Below are 20,570 nucleotides of genomic sequence, written 5' to 3' on the forward strand. Positions count from 1 at the left end.
TGGAATCAAGCAACTGGAACAGATTAAAAAAAAAGTATATGAACAAGCCTATACAGTACGCAAACATCTATATGACAAAGAACTCTAGGCACCAGCATACCTCTGGATGAATACGCTCTTACAAATTTTAAGTATGGAACAGAACACTAAAAATGTATGAATGAGAGTACTGTGTCTCCTCCCCCCCCCATAAACAGAAAACTGCAATAAAATTGTTTAAAAAGGCCCTTGAGTTACTCCAAAGCCCATTCCCTACAGCACAGACTTAACTACTATGGGTAAGTAGAACAGAAAGAAGAAAGGAAGAAGGAAGTTTAACAAAAAAATTGACAGATGGAAAATTAAACCATTTGAGAGAGATGGCAAAGTAATATACAGTATTTAGCCAAAATTGAATCCTTTTTTCCATACTTGTATGATCTATTTTTATCTCTCAAGCAAAAAGATTTAAAAAAAAAACACATTTTAAACTAAACAAATAATAGGCTAGGATGAAATGCACTTGTTCTAAGACTTTTCATAACCCCTCCGTTTTTCTCAGAAGGCTAATAATATCAACTGCAGATTCTCCTGCACCAGAAGTCCACATCTCATAGGAGAGATGGGAAAGACACCAAGAAGCCACTTACAAACTCCCTGATGCTGTGGGCTGGCCCCAATACAATTTAGAGCTACTGCTCAGCAGGTTAAAGTTACACCACAGACAGAGTGCTTACTTGGTTCGACACCAGTGGAAATTTGGTAAAGTAGAGCCCCCGTGTCAGTCCTGACCACACCAGAACAGATTTTTCCATGAGCCATTTACAATCACCCTCACTGACCCCAGGACTATGCCAAAATTTCCAGGTCGTGCTGCAAATCACTACTCTTAACACTGAAGTCTTTTATAAAAGGCAAGTGCCAGACCACACCATAACATAACGGTCAGATCACTACCAAATCTCCCTATTTATTTCTCACACACAAACTACATTTAGCGACAGTTAAGACTGCATCAGAACAACCTTATCCACCCACCACATTGGAAAAATGAAAAATAAATACTCAGGAATAAGACTTGTAAATCCTTTCCACCTTCATACATACCACACCACCACATAAGGCTTTAATCTCCTTCTTGAACAAATATCAAAAGCAACATGTATCCCAGCTTCATCAAATAGGAATGTATTGCAAAAATCTTAGTAGTGTTAAGGCAGAAAAATGCATGGCATAAATGACAGTAAGATCTACCAATGTGTGGATGAGTCTGCAAATTCACTTAAGTTTTTGCTCATATTAGAGACCTGTATTCTATTTCTGACTGTACATGCAGAGAGCTTGCATAAGTTCTCTGCAAAGGTGTGTGTATAGAGAGGGTTTAGCAACTCTCCTGGGACTGCCTTCTAAGTTTTGGGTTCCTGGCCTTAAGTCAATAGAGAGTGTGAAGGGCATGACAATATAAATAGCAGTTAGAATAGGTGAGATTTGAACTCCTGCAGGGACACCTTCAACCCCACTCCAGCCCCTTTTTTGACATGTAATAAGACCAGAGTGGAGTAAATGGGTCTTAAAAAGACCCTGTTACAGCTCTGGGAGGATAGCCTGAGCAGAAACACTGCAGAAGACAGCCAGAAGGTTGCTTCCTGTGGACCCCTTTGCAAGTCCTGGTATTGAAGGTGGGGCTGGACATAGAACAGATATACTGGGTGAGGAAGGATATTTTGGGTTAGGGCACTAGCCTAGGATTCAGACACCCACATTCAATTCCCTGCTGTACCTCAGACTGTGTGACCTTGGGAAAGCCACCTAGTCTCTTTGCATTCTTCTACCCATTAGGTCTCATGAGGATAAATTATTTACGACTGAAGTGCTCAGATACTATGGTGATTGGGTCATATAGGAATCTAAGACAAAAGGGGTAGGGCAGAGATTCTGGCATAATGTAAACAGGCTCTCAGGGCTGTCTAAATTATGCTAGGGCCCTGGAGCAGCCTAGGATTGGGATTGTGCAAAAAGTGACCCATTGCAACTACTGCACCTGAGCTACAAGTATGGTGCTGCACCTCATCTCATTCCAGCTCTCCTCTTTTCCATTCAGGGAACTTTACCCTGCCAAATACCTCTGTAGCCTATGGGAATATCTCATACTCATTTTCTCCCACTAGAACAGAATCAGCAATGGTGTTCACACTGCAAACAATTTGTCAAATGTAGCATGTTTGGTCTGGTGCCTACATATGCCATTACATCAGCATGTATAAAAGGTATCTCAGGTGGGGGAAAACCTCTACCTGTACATAACTAATATTGTTGGAATCAACACTTGATGAGGAACATTGAAACATTCTGGGATCTGATTTCTTGGGCGGGGGGGGAGGAATCTTTTTGCCATTTAACTTCTTATTCCCTGTATCAATTTCATTTTTCATCAATCTACCATGCAAAACTAAAAAGCTTTCATTCTGTATTTTGCCATTTCAATGAGATTTTTAAAATAAAGGTTTTAAACTGAAATCTCTAAAAACCTTAACTACGATGGAGCTTCCACTCCAGCAAAATGAACACAAAAGTCACTGTCAAATTATTTTTACAGTAAGACATTAGGCCAGATTCTGATATCTACTGCACCAGTGTAAAATCAAAAGCAAGTCCACTGAAGTCAAGGGAATTACTTTAGATTTAATATTCAAGTAACAGATCAGAATCTAATCCATTATGTAACTCTGCATTTATAGCCAGGATGTTACACAGGTAATTCAAATCAGCCCACATATACCATCCCCAGAGGGTTCTATCAAGGTATTTTTAACTACTGCTCACATCACCATTTTATGTTAGACCTTAGTGGGCTCTGACGACACTGGTAAATCAGAGTGAAGCTCAAGTGGCATCCAATGTTAGGCTATGTAGCTTGGAGTTCTCCTTAGTCACAAAAATAAACATTACAAGGAAGTGCAAGAGATCACAAGATTTGGCCATGAAACAAGATATATAGAGTGTTAATCTGAGCACTGTGTGACATGAAATTGGTGTGCTAACTGGGTCAAAAGAAATCAGAAAAGGCACAGCTGACAGTAACTAATGCTGCAGCATGCCAGGAGATCCTTGCTACAATGTTAGGGTATATCTCATTGTTCTGCCGCCCCCCCCCCTTTTTTGTGAGGTTCACCAAAGCTGTCAAAATTGTTTAAAATTAGATTAGAACTTCTAAATATTTCTACTGTATGATGTGGAGTTTTGTCTAACAGCGTTCTTTTAAAAAACATTATAGTGGGCAGAAACTTAAAGGGGAAAAAGTGCACTTATTTCAATTTAAGGTGGCTAGTACTCAAAATCTGCTGAGGATGACTTGATGACCAGTTAAGCTAACAAAGCCTCAGCCAAATGTGACTGAAGCTTCAGCATATTTAGGGCAAATAAAGTTTGGACTTTATTGGTTGAGAGTGCAATTGCAGAAGTTAAACGAGCTTTCATCATCAATCTTCAACCTAGGGACTGAAAAGAAAAAAAAAACAAGCAAACAAACACACACACCACCCCACTATCTACACAATACTGCTCAAATCAAAGTGTTATGCTACATCCTAATACTTGATCTGTACCAAGATTAGGAAATGTACCAATTCCCATACTGGGTGGTTCATCTAATCCAGGACCCTGAATTCAACAGCAGTCAGTACCAGATGCTTCTCAGGAATGTGCAAGAAACCCACCAGTAGACCCTCAACATTAAGTCTCCTCCTAATCCCCAGTCATTAATAACCAATTTCAGCCCTGAAACAGGTAATTTAATCTCTTATTAAGTGCTCACTATGGATATTCGGAGAAGAAATCTTTTTGAATCATGCTAAATATCTGGCCTCAAGTGGATCCTGCAGCAGTGAATTCCATAGTTTATATGTTGTGTGAAAAATTATTTTTAATTTTGTTTGTGAATTTTTACTGAATAGCCGTACAACATCTCCCATGAAGTTCCATGGGGCTGGGTTCATTCAGAGGTGAGCCCACAGTGCACCATAGGGAGATTAAGTCCAGTCAGGAAGCCCAGCACATAGGAGCCCAACTACAACTCCCCTGAGGCAAGACAGTGGGTCCAGCAGATGTAAATTAGCAGTGAACTAGCTTGTTACAACACATTTCAATTCAGTTAGACAAAAAACAGTATTTAGATACAGATCAGCTTGATCCATAAAATATTGTTTCAACTTCCCCGATGGGAAACATAAAATAAGTTAGCAAAACATTTTCTTCAGCAAAAAGGTTGATTTTGCAGAAACCACTCCCCCCCCATTTAAAAAAAAATTCTCAACCAGCAGTAGAGACTAACCACAGATTAAGAACTTCTACATGATTTCAAAAAACAAATAAAAACACCACACTCTACAAAACAGACCATTAAATATCCCCCATGGAATCTATAGTGAGGGGGTGGGGGAGATTAATTTTGTTCTTAAGTTCTGATTTTCTTTCCTTCCTTTTCAAAATGCAGACAAAAATATTCAGGAAAAAATTTTTAAACTATATTTCTGTTCAAATGCAGGTTTTCACAGGTGGACTAAAATCACCAACATTCTGATCCAGTTCCCACTGATGTCAATGAAACGATTCCTACTGACTTCAGCAGGACCAGTGCAGAACACTACAAGAAATAGGTCTTGCAGAAAGTGATGGAAATAGTGACAAAGTCAGAAATAAAGTGAGTTTTTCAACTTTACTTAAATTCAATAAATCTTTGCTTCATATTCTAACAAGTGCTCCAGAGCAGGGATTCTAAAACTGGGGGTCATGACCTCTCAGGGAGTTGCAAAGTTATTACATGGGAGGTCAGGAGCTGTCAGCCTCCATCCCAAACCCTGCTTCACCTCTAGCATTTATAATAGCGTTAAAATAAATTAACACTTTTTTAATATATATAAGGGGGAGGGTGTCACACTCAGAGGCTTGTGTGTGAAAGCGGTCACCAGTACAAAAGTTTGAGAACCCCTGCTCTAGAGTCTTACAGACCCAGGTTTGAAAAAGGAATATCTATCGTAACCCCGATATTTAATTTGCCACTTAATGATGCGGGGTCACGGAACATTAATCATCAAGAGGTTATTTTTTAAACCTTACAACTCAGCAATATGAAAACGAAATTTTTCAATCAAGCATATCTTGACAGATACCAAGCATAAAACAGTAAATCACAATGTCTTTCATTTCTTCCCCATGCTTGACTGCTCTTGGCTAGGTTCTTGGTCTAATAAGCAAGTTGCCCGGCTGGAAAGTACCTAAATTAAGCAACTGAGAGACCAGTTGTCAATTCTGAAAATACAGCTCTTTTTGGTTTCACATTTATTTTCATTTTTTCTAAACTGAAACAGAGTTGATAAACACTGGCATCATTTAGATTTGTTGTGCAATTCAATTATGAATCTTTAATTGTCACCATTGCACTACTCTGGCAAAAGAAATTAAGACGCTCTTATGGCTGTAAGTGAACACTAAAAATCCTAACCCCTTACTGATAAAAGCAAACACAATTAGGTCCTAAATGTGAAATAGCTAAAATTCAAGTTATTATTCTATTTTCAGATGAATGAAGTTCTAAAAAAAAAAAAAAAAAAGTGTCCTGCAGTAATCCAAGTCAGAAAAAAAAAAACACACTTTTTTTCCTTCTCAAAAAGAAGTGTACTGTAAACAAGTTGGCCACCCCTCATGGCCAGAGTTGCCTCTGCATTGCCCTGCTCTTTATTCTCCCTCTTCTGGGCCTCTTTTACACAGACTTAATTCTCTTGCCATCCAGTCACCACCCTTACTAGGGTCTAAGCTTATTCAGACCAAAAAACCCCAGTGAAATAAAACTCAAGAGTCCCAAAAATCTGTCCCTGGGCATGGCTCTTACCTCAGAGTCTGGGTTGAGCAATATAGTTCCTTCAGAGTCTGTAGGTGATGACCTGCTCTGGGGTTCAGCTTGCTGCTGCCCTGCTCAGAGTTGACTCCCATGAAGACTTCCAAAAAAGAGTCAGCTCTTCCCAAAGAACTACAACTTGAGGTTCACTCCCCACACTTCATGTTTCTGGTTGGCTCATTTAGAAAGCCTGCTCCAAGTCTCCTTGTAGGCAGCTCCCTCAGTCCTTCTCACTCCCATTACTGTCTCACACTTGCATATTTTTAGAAGACTTATGTTTGGCAGTAAGTGTTTAAAAGATGTGCACAAGGTAAAAACTTTTCTAGAAATCATTGTTTAAGAAGCTTAAACATGATCAGTACTTATTCAAAAGTCATGGCCAAAAATTCCCCTAGGTTTTCCAAGTGACAGGAGCAAACTCAGTCTGAGGGGTAAGGACACTTGATTAGGAAATATAATTTATACATTTATTTCATAATGTTGTGGGCAGTATTAGCTAGATTCTAATTTAAATATGCTATTTTCTTATTTAACAAAGAATGTTAGTTAGGAATCCTTCGGTACCTTTAAGATGTCTGAGGTTAAACTCTACACTACAATACTCTAGAAATGTCTAAACACATACAAAAGACATCTGACATTTAATACTAATAATTTTGATGCTTCTTTCCACAAGCCACACTTTGGGGACTGAACATATTCTTGCTTCTTCAGCATTACATACTCAAGTTAGAAACCTAGAATTGCCAATAAAATTCTGAACTCCATTGGAACAGTTAATCCATATTACTCTTCTTATGCACAGAAAAAAAATGTTTAAGGCACTACTTATCCAATCAATGGGACTTTATGGATTTGGTAGCTAGCTGAACTTTGGTAACATCAGGAAATCAGAGTTGTGCATTTTTTGTAGCCCTTTCAACAAGTTATTTAGTAAGATGTGGGCTAAAAACGTTACAGCAGCCACCAATTGTTGGGGCTCAGGTTGCATTTCCAGTTTTAGACATGTAGGGTCAGATTTTGACAGATGCGGAGCACATACAATTCTAGATGAAGTCTAGCTATAGGTACCCATAACTACCACAATTTAGAAGTCACCACATCAGACACCCCACTTTCAAAAGCTGAAAGATTGGGTGGGAGGAGGGAGCCACCTAGCACTTTCCCCATGAAACAGTAAACTACAACTACACATATACAGAATGGTTGGAGAAGAATCAAAAAATGTAGAGTGCTAACTTGGGAGCAGTAGGAAATTTTTGTGGGAGTGAAACTTGGATGCCTTTGGAGGTTCAGTATCTGTAGGAGAGAACTTTAAGCATTACACAAGTGTTGTCCCACTGCCAACCTGCCTCACCACCCACCTCCAACAAACCACCACTAAGGACCTTGGGTTTTAGATCCCCATACTGTGTAAACATCCATTTTAGACCCAGTATACAAGTGTCACAGGTTAGGGGTGAGCTGCACCTGTGACCTCTATCTCTGTAAGCACATCCCATATGACCTGCAGTTTTCAGAGCAAGACCTCATGATTCACTCTACTCTTGACTGGACCAGCAGATTACAGCAATCCATATCTTAACTATATCACCTCCAGCTAGGTTTAGCCCCTTCTACAGAATCCTCTCTGGGAGCGGTGTTCAGCAGGTAAATGCAATTACAGAAACTAACTTGTTCAAAAGAGTAAGTTTTATTCAGCCATAGAAACATCACAAGCAGAGAAGGGGTTAAAAACAACAAAAAAGCATAAACATAGTGTCTTACCTAAGCTTAGCGTTTCCTTGCCAGTTACAGAAGATTACACTTGATCCAAGCAACTCCTAAGCATTGGAGCTATGAAAAACAGTCAGAATCCTGGCAATTGCTGCCTTTCTGACAGTCTGATGCATGCCCCCGCCCCGGTCAGTGCCTCCCCCCTCAAGGCAAAAAGTTTGTTTGAAAGTTCCTGCCTAAACTTCTCCTGAGGTTTCAAGCAGGGCTCCTGAAGCTAACCAAACTGTTTTATGCATTTCTCCAGTGGGGAGTGGAACTAGTTTTATACAGCTGATTCCTGTTGTTGTCCACTTGAGCACCAGAAAAGTCTGTCTACAACCATTGCTTTGTGGTTCCTGCAGGATTTGTTTAGGTAGTAATACAATAGCTAAAACATAAAAATTTAGAAAAAACCTCACAATTTTTATAATTAACAATAAGGTTCTTCTTCCCAATATTTAGTCATTAAAAGGAAAAATAAACCTGTTGCTTTAATAAAACATTTCCCTATATTTAAAATAAAAGGGGTCATCTTTTCACACCCAATACAACACACAGCAATACACAGCTTTCATAAGCTAAGGAATTCATGCACACTCCAGTTTGTTTCCATCTATCAAAGCAGCACTGAGTCTTCAGCCATGAATAGCCCTGAAGGTTCCTACTGTTCTAAACAACCACTCAGCTAAAAAGCAGATATCCTAATAGATTCTGCTGAGAGAAACTGAGTCTAGAGCAGTCTCTCCTAACCAAAGGATTGTGCATTTGTTGCTCCTGAAAAAAATTAGAGTAATGACAATTTCTCGTAGCAAACCTTCAGACATTGTGTGTATTGGGCAAGTTTCTATGAGCCAAACAGAGAGAATCTTCATCTCACTGAGAGCTGAGGATCCTGAACACCTTAGCTGTTCAACATCTTGCAGGTTCAGTCCTGTATTGTGTTGCCCCTATTCAATGAGAGCCAGGATTAGAATTTAGGGATGAAATCTTGGACCAACTGAAATGAATGGGAATTTTGCCATTAACTTTAACGGGGCAGGGATTTTAACCAAACTCTTCCTGACTCCCAACCCTGTGCTTCTTCCTCTACAGTGCACAGCATCTCCCTGATAAGTCATTAACTACAACAGCAGCAAAGTAGTAAGACTATTGTATTGCCCTAGGACAGGCATGCAATCAATGAACATCACCAAGAAAAGCTAACAAGTGATTAATAGCAAGCAATGAAGCAAAAAGAGAATGTTGAAGGTTACAACTACTAGTTGTCAAATGTCTGCTTTCTGAAAATTAAACTTTATTATGAAGATAACGAGAATAGAGTCAACACTTATTAAATTATATGTTAACACTATATTGGCACTCTAAGTTACTATATTTGTATTCATGATAAATATGGCAGTTCTCAGCACTGAATAGGCTCAACTAGAGGTTAACGCAAACTGATTTAGATACAAAAAGTTTAATTATATTTACTAAAAATCAGACATGCACAGTTCATAACAATATTGCTGCAGATACAATATTTTACTTGCAAAAAAATCTTTGTCATCAGAACCATAAGCCAAAGAAAGAGCTGTTTTATAATCTAATTTCAAGCATTTTTTGGTCAGAAAAAGTTCTCATGTCAGAAATAACATTTCAGAAGTGAAATGAATTTAAGAATCACAGGCCCAGAACCTAACTAAGTGGCCCAAGTTTTCAGCGGCTCCTCACCTCTACTCAGAGTTGTGGCACCTCAGCATGCCTGAAATTCAAGCTATTTTCATTTTCAGTACTTAATATTAGGGGCTTAAATCTGAAAACAGACCAAGATCTACAAATTGTTTAAATATTAGTACTTTAGTATTACATCTTTGAAACAGCTATTTGAAAGAATTCTTTCAAATATTTTAAATAATGATTACTGAAAAATGTGAAAAGATTTAAAAAATACATTTAAGGGATTAGAGTGAAAAATCTGAATATTTCAGCTATTCTATATAGAATTTTTAATAATAATGGATCCTGTAGCTTCATTCATTCTTCCTCCTCAACTATAAAACAACTCTTGCAGCTTCTGCTGCTACCACCATGTATTACTGTATCAAAGCTATTTATACTACACTATAGTAGGCACAGATGGCAGGAGTCAATCCCAATAAGATTTAAGGAGTAAGACATGACAAGCTGTGAATATCCATATCCACTAAATAACCTAGAGCAAGTAAAATAGAGATTATTGTTCAGAGAAAGGAGATAAAAGATAAGTACTGAACAGAGTTATCTGCTTTACCTTAGATTATAAAGCCAATCTAAAGAAAGAATATTACAGTTTACTTTACTCCTAAATAAAGAGCTTCCAAGCCAGTGCTTTCCAAGAGAGAGTTGTTTAAAGTTAACAATAGTTTGAGATTAGTACAGAACATCAGAAGAAAAAAATAGTTCTTCACAGAAACAAGAGTTGAAAGATAGACCAAAATTGACCCCCTCCCAAACACTTCCCCACACAGGAAAACAAACTGAAGACGATCATACAAATTAAAGAGTTCCAGTGTGCAAGAAAATACAAATCCTAAATAGACTTTACTTCGATTTACATATCTCCATTTAAAAATGCTGAAAGTTTTAGATTTACTTTCTAGAATCTAAAGTATATATGACAGAATACAGTAATTTATAATTGTCACAGGTTTAAAAAAAAATACTGGCCATTTTTCCGGTTACTAATTTCATTCTAAAATTAATCAATGAAATTCACTTTATTTATAATAGATTGTAATACTAAAGTCACCAAAAAGGCATAACAAATACAAGTTTTATGAGAATTGGTGAGCAAAGATCTTATAGCTCTTCGGGATTGGACAAAGCAGTAATTTCCCTTAAAGTAGCTTTATTCATGGGGTTTTTAGTTCTTCCCACCACCACCAGTTCCCTGAATCTGCATAGAATTAATTTATCTTCAAGACCTTTAACACAAGACATCTCTAAGGTCACCCTAGGCACAGGTTGGCAGTCTAACATTTCTGAAACACTAAGTACTGAAAGTTAGGGTTTTTAACCAATTTAAGCCACAACACACACACACACACACACACTCCTGCTTTCCTATCACAAGTTCTGTTACTACAGGAATGAAATCTACACATCCCGTAAAATAGCTAGTTTCACATTGTTCTTCAAACCTCAGATCAGTGAAATGCAGCTTTGCATTTGAGGTATTATATGACTAATACATTTTGCACTGCCTGCATCTACAATGACATCAGGAGGGGAGAAGAGGACAAGACTGTCCCTAGAATATATGTATTTTAAAAAAAAAGGCGAGACACCCACCCACTATCAATGCAACAGGAAGTAGAACAGTAGCTGGGGCCAAGAGAGAAGATGCAATGAAACCCTCCTGTACCCACAACTGATATCTGAAAAGCACCAATCACTCTGAAGATCAAAGAAAGAGCAGCCAGTATTCAGACAGATTGGATCCTTATGACCTACATAGGAGAAGTGCACTTTCTAAGTAAACTGTAGCAATTTCCCCAACAGACATTTCTTATGGACTTATTTATTAAGCAAAAATTAACATTCGGAGTCTGATTTAAATTATGTAAATTTTCAGTTAACTATTTTTATTTTACTCCTGCCTTCATAAAACCTACAGAGTTATAACAGATAAATTACAAAGACTAAAGTACATGCTTTAATATAATTAGGACCAGGCCACCCAAGATGAAAACTACACCATGGAAGAGTCCTACAGCCAGGTATTTGAGGCCAATCCTTTTATCAGTAGAACCCTCAATCAAAATGTGATGAAGGAGAAGAGTACACCCTCTAACATTTGACAATAATTCAAGGTCAGCCACCATTCATATTCTGGTTTTGGATAAAACACCTGATCTTGCCTACATCACAGAAACCCAAATTTAATACCACCCCATGTAGCCCAGGAAAATAAAAAGAAAAGGTTTATTAGCAGTATTGCTCCACTTCAAATTCAGGAACCCAATAATATAGGTTAGAAACAAAAGCCTTTCAATACATCAGCCTTGTTAGCAAAGCAAAGGGCAAGACACACCTGGGATGACTCCCCTCTAGAAAAAAGGCCTTCTTAGATGGACTAAGGGATCCACTGCTCAACATGGTCCTGGAGACCCCCAGTTCATTGTTCCCGGCAACTTCAGTTTCCGTATACACCATCCCAAGGCTAGATCTGCCCACATTTAAATTGTTTTATGTAACAAGTCTCAGGGTCCTGTTCATCTATTCTCCAAGCCTAGAAGATCAGATGGCATTTTTAACACTGATGCTTTCTTCCACTTCCAACTTATTAGGAAACTTTAGCCAGTTTCTTCTACATGTAACCCTTCAGATAGGTGGGAGTTGGCAGCAACAAGGGCTGCGTTCAATAGCTAGGGGTTCCTCTTAACAATACAAGCCAGGATCAGCTCACGCTCCCACCCACTAATCTGGGAACATTAAATACCACTCCGGGCACCTCTACGAGGCAATACTCCCTCTCACAAGCACTGACTCTGTTTATAGCAAAGAAAGCTTTTAATAAAGAGGGAAAAGGAACCCAGCATTAATTTGGGAAAACACACACCAGGATTTGAAAGCCTATGACCCACTCATCACCAGGGATCCTTGAAATCAATTTGCCATGGGAAAAAATGTGGAATCTTTGTTTTTACAAAAATGTTAAAAACAGAGTGGAACTCCAATTATCTGTTCTAATTGGGACCAGGGCCAGATCAGATAATCAAAAATTCAGATAATCAGAAGAAAGGGCAGGACTCAGCCGGTCATCTTAAATATATATCAGTAAAACATTGTGTTCAATTGATACAGGTTTGTTTTTTTAAATCAGAGAATGGGGTTGGGGTGTTACTCAATGAAAACTAGGATTTCTGCTCCTCACAAGATGTCAGGGGAGAGCTCATTCAGACCCTGCTTACATAGAGGAACAATGGTTCATGAGCCAATCGCTTCTGGACAGGATTATTGTAATGCATCTGGAGCTGAGTTGAAGGTGAAAGCATTTCCCAGTGAAAGAGGACAAGAGAGTAACTTCAGCGTTACAATGCTCCCACCTCACAGCTGACATTGGTGTAACAGTCTGAAATCTGATCTCATTCACTTCCATGTAATAGTTACATCAAAATACCGTAGATGTTCCAAACACAGCTTCCTAGTTACATTTGTTTATTTGCTATAAACATATTTTCATCACAAAGGATCCAACACAAAAATCATTTTAGTACAATATAAGCATCTTGGAGGTAAAAGGCAATACTGCACGACAGAACAAACACTATATCCACCTAGAACTCCAGGTGGAACACTAATTAACATGCTTGCAACAAAAAAGTAGCATGTTTAATTATTAGAAGTGGATTGGAACTTGGCTTTAAATATTGTGTGAAAGTTATTACTCTTAGGGTACCTTTCCACTACTAACACACAACAGACCTGCAGCAGCAAGTCTAAGAGCCTGGATCAACTGACTCAGACTTTAGTACAGAGCTAAAATATAGCAATGTAAACATTCCCACTTGAGCTGCAGTTTGGTCTCAGAAATCTAGCAAAGGGGAAGGGTCTAAAGCCAATCTGCAGCCTAAGCACGAATGACTACATTGCTGTTTTTTGCCCCATACTGCAAATTGACCCCGAGTCAGTTGACTTGCTGCCACTGGGCTTTTTTCCCAAGTGTAGTCATACCCTTCAAGTTTCCTCTAACCACATCTTGGAGTTTGGGTTTAGTATTGATTCAACGAGAAGGACGACACACAAGATTCCATGGAGGTCACCTCTCTGATCAGTATTGTGTGTAATCATTCAATCATAGAATCTCAGGGTTGGAAAGGACCCCAGGAGGTCATCTAGTCCAACCCCCTGCTCAAAGCAGGACCAATCCCCAAATAAAATCATCCCAGCATGGGCTTTGTCAAGCCTGGCCTTAAGAATATCTAAGGAAGGAGATTCCACCACCTCCCTAGGTAACGCATCACCACCCTCCTAGTGAAAAAGGATCTTTTTCCTAAGATCCAACCTAAACCTCCCCCACTGCAACCTGAGACCATTACTCCTTGTTCTGTCATCAGCTACCACAGAGAACAGTCTGGATCCATCCTCTTTGGAACCCCCTTTCAGGTAGCTGAAAGCAGCTATCAAATCCCCCCCTCATTCTTCTCTTCTGAAGACTAAACAATCCTAATTCCCTCAGCCCCTCCTCATAAGTCATGTGTTCCAGTCCCCTAATCATTTTTGTTGCCCTCCGCTGGATATTTTCCAAATTTTTCTACATCCTTCTTGTAGTGTGGGGCCCAAAACTGGACACAGTACTCCAGATGAGGCCTCACCAATGTTGAATAGAGGGGAACAATCACGTCCCTCCATCTGCTGGCAATGCCCCTTCTTATACAGCCCAAAATGCCGTTCGCCTTCTTGGCAACAAGGGCACACTGTTGACTCATATTCAGCTTCTTGTCCACTGTAACCCCTAGGTCCTTTTCTGTAGGACTGCTGCCGAGCCATTCGGTCCCTAGTCTGTAGCGGTGCATGGGATTCTTCTGTCTTAAATGCAGGACTCTGTACTTGTCATTGTTGAACCTCATCAGATTTCTTTTGGCCCAATCCTCTAATTTGTCTAGGGCCCTCTGTATCCTATCCCTACCCTCCAGCGTATCTACCTCTCCTCCCAGTTTAGTGTCCATACTAACCTTACTCAGGTGGTGTGATTGTGAGCAGTCTCGAACTATAGATAATCTAGATGTGACAGCCAAAGCTAGTTAGGACTTAGTTTCTGGAATATAGTGATACAAACAAATATAGAAGCTGTTTCGCGAAAGCTCATGCTCAAATAAATTGGTTAGTCTCTAAGGTGCCACAAGTACTCCTTTCCTTTTCTTGAATACAGACTAACATGGCTGTTACTTAAAAAAATTTCATTCTCCTTTGTGTGTGACAATCACTCCTAGGCTCACAGCCAACCCGACTGGGTTCCCCAGTCAAGTGCACAAAGCAATAGATTTTCTTTTAGCTGTCAGTTCTAAAGGCATGGAACAACCAGCAGTAATCTTTTCCATGTTGTTTCTGGGTGGCATTAATATCACATCACTACTGTAGTCCCATATCAGGCCTACCTTCCCTTCATAGGCTCTGGCAAGCAAGCAGCAGTCCCTCAATCAGCTATTTGTCCCAGACAGGTTTCTCAGAGTAGAGCTGAAGTCTGCACTGCTCCCCCACCAGCACCAAACTGAGTGCTTCTGCATATAGTATCTATCTGAGCCAAATATTGAGCTCCCAGCTCTTTAGGAAGCAGTAAAGAGTCAGCAGCTAAGCCACAGATTGAATCCTATTGCAAACAGCATGGGTGGGGCGAGGCATTCGGCATTCTGAAGCAAGAGACGATCACTAGAAAACTTTAAAGAAGTCACAGAAAGAATAAAAAGTTTTCCCAGGTTTTGTTTCTGTTGGATATATTGTATTATGTATAGTAAGAGTTTAATATAAAAATCAGGTAGTAGGGTTTACAATGTTATAACAAGAGATTATGCTATTACCACTACCCAGTCAACTTGCACACTACTATTTTGAATTAGTGATAATCCACAGAGAAAGAAGAAAGCTGAATTTGAGAATTATTCATTCACCAGATTTCTGGTTATTCACCAGCCACTTCGCTCCAGTTCATCAGCACAAAGCATCATAAACCCAGCAGGATCTGGGCAAGAGAATATTCACCTCAAATTGGCATCTACTACACTCCCCCCATTCCCAGTCACCACTGTGCAGTATGTAGCTAAGTGAAAAGGTGGCATGGCTGAAGCACTTACCAGGCAATTGAAAACTAGTATAGAGTACAATAGCCCTGAGAAGACTGCTTAATTCTGAGCACTGGGTCTGCAGCTAGGCAGCAGTGAGACTGAGGAAACATAACTGGAACCTTAGAGCACTTTTACCCCTCTTTCCTGCACAAGCTGCACTAAGTACAGTTCAGATACAGCCCTGTATCTGATCCATAGGATCTGTCACACTTCTGGCTCTCATGGGAATGAGTACACCTTGTGTATAAAAAAAGTGGGCTAAAGTATTTCTGAGAAGAAAAATAAAAAACACCTTTAACATTCTATCCTAAATTTTTGCACAAAACCAGTGACATCCATGAGAGTTCTGCACATAGATCAATGCCAGTGTATAGTAGCCCCCAACATATACACAGCTTTCCAGCGTTCTACACGAGAGACCAGTCTCCTTATAAACCAGTTCCATAATTCTCTACAGATTTGTCACCAAGATCAAGGACTGCAGTGAAAAAAAAAGACACTCCAGGCAAAGAAAAAATAATCAGTTACGTGTTTGTCTGAACAAAGCTGTAAAGATTCTTTAAGCCAATATTATTACTGAGTTAATGAATGATTGCATTGTTTAAACTTTCCCTAAAATGCTGACATTCTAGGAGACATTAAGTTAAGAAAATTTATGTTAGATCAGATTTAGTTAAAGATCATGTTTATGAACATTCTTTCATTGTGAAATTAAAAAAATTTAAGAAATTGAGCCAATGTGGCAGAAGTCAGTCATTACCTTCCATATTAATCAATCATTATTTCATAAAGTCTTTAATAGAATTTTTTTTTTTTGGTGTGAAAAAAGTATCTCCTGCACACAACTGTTTTTTTTCTAGTTTCCTTCTGAATAGTGAAAAAAAATTATGAATACAGGCCTCACAAAGCTGCACTTCCAATCTTAACTCCTTGTGTGTGTGTGTGCGCGTGTAAGTAAAGTATATGTATTTGTGCTGTTCTGTCCTAAGGCAGGAGGCAACATTTGCTTGTCTTAAAACTTTTTAAAGCACCAATGAAGTTCCTAACCCCAATTTCAAAGAGTTGTGTTACAAAAAGTCACATAAGTCATGTATAACTAGTAGGATGTGTTTATAACATTTCACCAATTCATTAAAATGTTTTACTCAGTTATCTAAGAATTGAAGGTAGTAGTTCAAGGCTGCTTGAAACTGGTTCTGCCTTTTATTTTATTTTGGCAAACTGCTGGGCAAATGGATACATTCAGTTATTGATTTGCTCCCGTTATATTCTATGGATTTCTGCAAACCCACCAACAGTTTAAAGATAGTAATACTTCACTGCAAAAGACTTTCTACTATAACCACTTCCTAATAAGTTAGATTTCAATACAATAAGCAACCAACTCTTATTCTGTATGAGAAAGATTAAAATCCTCACAGAAATATCAACTTCATAAAACCATGAGAATGTATATAAAAACAAAGAATAAACCAGCATACTTGTAAGGGTTGCCTAAAAGCGATCTTATTCAGTGCTCACTCAGAATAGTTACTTTTAAAACCCTTGGGATACCTACCTGTCACAGAGTAAATTACCTGGCTAATATCCAGTATATGCCAATGGGCACCCAAGAGACAGACATTAGACAGCACTTAGCATCTCCAGCCTGTCTGGAAGACATCTTATGGAAGTGATATTGTCTAATTATAAAATTTAACTTATGAGTTGTTTGGCATTGTTCACAACAGTACTTCATCCTATAATATTTACACAGCACTGCATGTTTCTGAAAAAACTACTGAAGCACAACATCTTAATTTTTTTTAAACAAATATTAGTATTTAAGAGGTGTTTGACATAACTCACAATACAGGTTTTAATTGTGTAAAACATTGTAGAAGTGAATTTCCCATAAACGTAGAATTGGCTCATTTTTTATTCATGCAACCTTAGTTCTCAAGTTCATATCTCACCTTAAAATATACATTAAGCTATAATGTTCAGAAGTGCATTGATATGGCTCCTTTTTAGAAAAAAATCATTTCCCCAGAATCACTAGAGCCAACTACAGAGATGTGTTATCGACAAACTGTAGGAGGCGAACCTTTTGAATATTGGAGTCTTAAGCCAATTCAATAAGGGATAAATAAAAATCCACTGAGCAGATAGGGTGACACAAAAGCTACAAGATGTAGGACTTTACAGTTCCTGGAATTGATTGATTGAAAAACAAACAAACAAAAACATATATACACCAGGGCATGGCAAAGATAATGGAGAGTGATCATTTAAGATAACAAACAGTAATGGTATACAAAATAATAATAACCCATTAGCTTCCACTAAATTAAGTTGTCATGTTTGTTATGGCAACAACTGAAGTGATCCGAGACATCAGAACCACTATTTAACGCTCATATTCGGGCAAGAATTCGCTTTAATGTTCAGGTACTATTTCCATGGAGCTGAAATATCTTATGATATACAAGCCATTTATACCCTTACTTAGGTTCCATAGTAGTATATTTCATAAAAAGTATTTAGGAAAAGTAGCAGCTATCCATATAGTCTGTTATCCTACTAATACTTTCTCATTAGAACTTCTTGGTGTTGCAAAATGAATTTCAATATTGACACAAACTGTAAAGTACACACAGCATATTTTTAAGCCAAATTAGTATTTCTGCAGTAATCCATTTCAGGAGAGAAGGAGAGAGAGAGACAATCCATATTTCAATAGCAGTGGTGTTAACCCCATTTCAGGGGAAGAAACCACTAGACTCTAAACAGAAACTTACTGTCTTTCTGTTTTACACATGGAACAATTTGTCAAGAGTATCATGATTGCACTTGAACGGATTTGTGGAGCTGAACCCGATTTGTCTTCATTGCCTGCACTGGCAACTGCCTCTTCCTCTCTTTTCACTTTGCTCCTTTGATGCCTTGTGAATTTCATGTTTGGGCTACAGAGGTCACTGGAGGCCAAATGCTGGTACAGTGTTTCTATCTCCCATTCTAATGGGGAAAAAATAGTTAGCTAGGTGGACTATGCCCTAGTAAAAAGTGACTGACTAGCTCTGGAATAGCTCACACCTGACATCCTAAACACTGGAAACGGAAGAGGGCAGTTTATTACAGGGCTCCTCTCAAATCAGGTGGAAAGAATGGCAGACATACCACAGCTAACGATGCAACAGCCAGATCCGACCGGGGGAGCCTCCTTTACTTGAGTGACCCTTTGCAAAAGACATAGTCCGAGTTAACCCTTGTATTGTCACCTCCAAGGAGGCCTGGGGCTTAAGAAAGGGGGGGGGCGCACACGTCGTCCTTTAAAAGTTAATGGATCAACAAAGATCAGCACTTATGATGCCAGTACTAACCCTGCGCAAGTAGCCCCTTCCCCTTCCCCTTCCCCCGCCCCCCCCGGTTGAGCCGACATCCCCCCTCACCGCCAGCTCTAGCCTAAAGTTCTTTAAAGGCCTATGAGCGACCGGATCGATCCTTATTGCTCAGCAGCAGGAGCACATCAGGGATCGCCTAGCAGCAGCACCACCGTGGGAGGGCACATCTTCCCCTCGCTCGCTGTGTGTTTACACTCAGCGCACCGCCATGGTGCGGAAACATCATTCAAGAAAAGTTCAGCCCGCACCGCTGCGATGGCTGCGCAGAAGGGCCAATATTTTGCCATGCCATCAAAGCCAGCCTGCAGGGAAGAATTTAGCACAGCCTCGCTCCAGCCTTCCGGGGCCGGGCGGAGGGAACGTGCAAGGTCTGCCATAAAGACGCGAGAGGGTCTGAGAACTTATGCCCCTTCCGCCGCCCTCCCCCAGCTAGAAGGGCCGAACCCACCCGCGGGTGCACCCAGACGAGTAGGTGGGGAGGGGCTGAACTTACGTCTCGGAATTTGTTCCACTGTCCGACCTCCTTGTCATACTGGGAGACCGTCGTGAGCCATTGTTTATCATCCAGAAAATTGCCGGGGTCCGACCTGCCCCCGGCCGCCGCTGCTGCTGCTAGACCCTGGCTGTACCACGCTGCTGCACACACGCACATGAAGGCTGCCACCTTCAGCATCTGTGCAAGAGGAGACACAAAGCGAGGGGGGTTCACAAACAAGAAGCCACACCACAGTGCCACACGGGAGCGCTCCCCGGGCAAAGGACGGGCGGGAGGAGGGCAGGTAGCGGGAGCCGGGGAGAGGCGCGGGAGGGATGTTCGCTCCCTCCCTCCGCAGGGCAGAGAGAGAAGGGGAGCTGAAGCCGGGGCGCGTGGAGCAATGGTGCCTAGCCCATCACCTTGCTGCAAGCCCCGCACCGGGCTCCCCGCTCCTACTGGAAATGCGGCTCGACGCTGCCAACTCCGGCTCTTTCTGGAGCTGCTGCACGCGCCGCCGTCGCGAGCCGTCCACTCAGCTCCCTGCGCGCGTTCCACCCCGCCCTCCTCCCCGGCCCTCCCCTTGCTCCGCGCACGGCTCCCGGCCAAGGCCCGCACAAGGCGGCGGGGCAAGCGGCCCCCGATGCAGGGGCGAGGAGCGCGCGCGGGTTCTACTGAGCCCCGCGGAAGCTGACGCTGCGGGGGGAATCAGCCCCTGGCTTTGACGAGGATCATTTCGCTAGCGTTTTGTTTGCCACAGAAAGGTTGAAACCAGAAGCCCAAGTGGTTTGAAAAACTTCGCCCCCAGGCCACAAAATGTACTAACGCCTCGTTCCTGGGGCTTGTTGTTTGCTTTCTACCCTCCCACCTTGGCAGAGCTTCTTGTGGGAAACTCTTGACAAGAAACTAAAGGCTGGTTTTTGCAACAGGTGTGTTTAATACGCCAGTAATCTCATTCAGTTTATTGGGGCTAATCACATGGGGAAAGCTAAGCATGCCTGTAAATGCTTGCAGGATTATTGCCTGGGAGCCAGATTTACAAAGGTACATTGGCACTTAGGTAATTATTACCCAATTTGCTTAGAAGCTTTTATAAATCACAGGTGCCTATCTGCATCTTTAGGCATCTAAACGTGTATGTAAATCTGGTCCTAAAAACCCCCTTTTCAAAAGTGGCTTAGGCACCAAGGTATTTAGATGCCTAAAGATGTCAGTAGATCAGGTGCCTAGTGTGATTTTCCAAAGCACCTAACTCCCTTTAGGAAAATTGCACTAGGTATTTG

At 40.5% G+C, this 20,570-nt stretch overlaps 1 protein-coding gene across 2 annotated transcripts in view; it reads right to left on the reverse strand.

Annotated features, from left to right (window-relative positions):
• SPOCK3 (SPARC (osteonectin), cwcv and kazal like domains proteoglycan 3) overlaps nt 1-19,818 on the reverse strand; it is a 386,051-nt gene extending 366,233 nt beyond the window's left edge. For both annotated transcript variants that reach the window (XM_073341561.2, XM_073341560.2), the window contains exons 1-2: nt 19,710-19,818; nt 19,309-19,488 (exon numbers count right to left, since the gene is read on the reverse strand). In XM_073341561.2, the coding sequence (XP_073197662.2) occupies nt 19,309-19,488 (180 nt within the window). In that variant the 5' untranslated portion in view covers nt 19,710-19,818. The remainder of the gene's footprint in view (nt 1-19,308; nt 19,489-19,709) is intronic.
• Nucleotides 19,819-20,570: the final 752 nt, after the last annotated feature.

Source organism: Lepidochelys kempii, chromosome 4, assembly GCF_965140285.1.
Source record: "Lepidochelys kempii isolate rLepKem1 chromosome 4, rLepKem1.hap1, whole genome shotgun sequence".
NCBI lineage: Eukaryota > Metazoa > Chordata > Testudines > Cheloniidae > Lepidochelys > Lepidochelys kempii.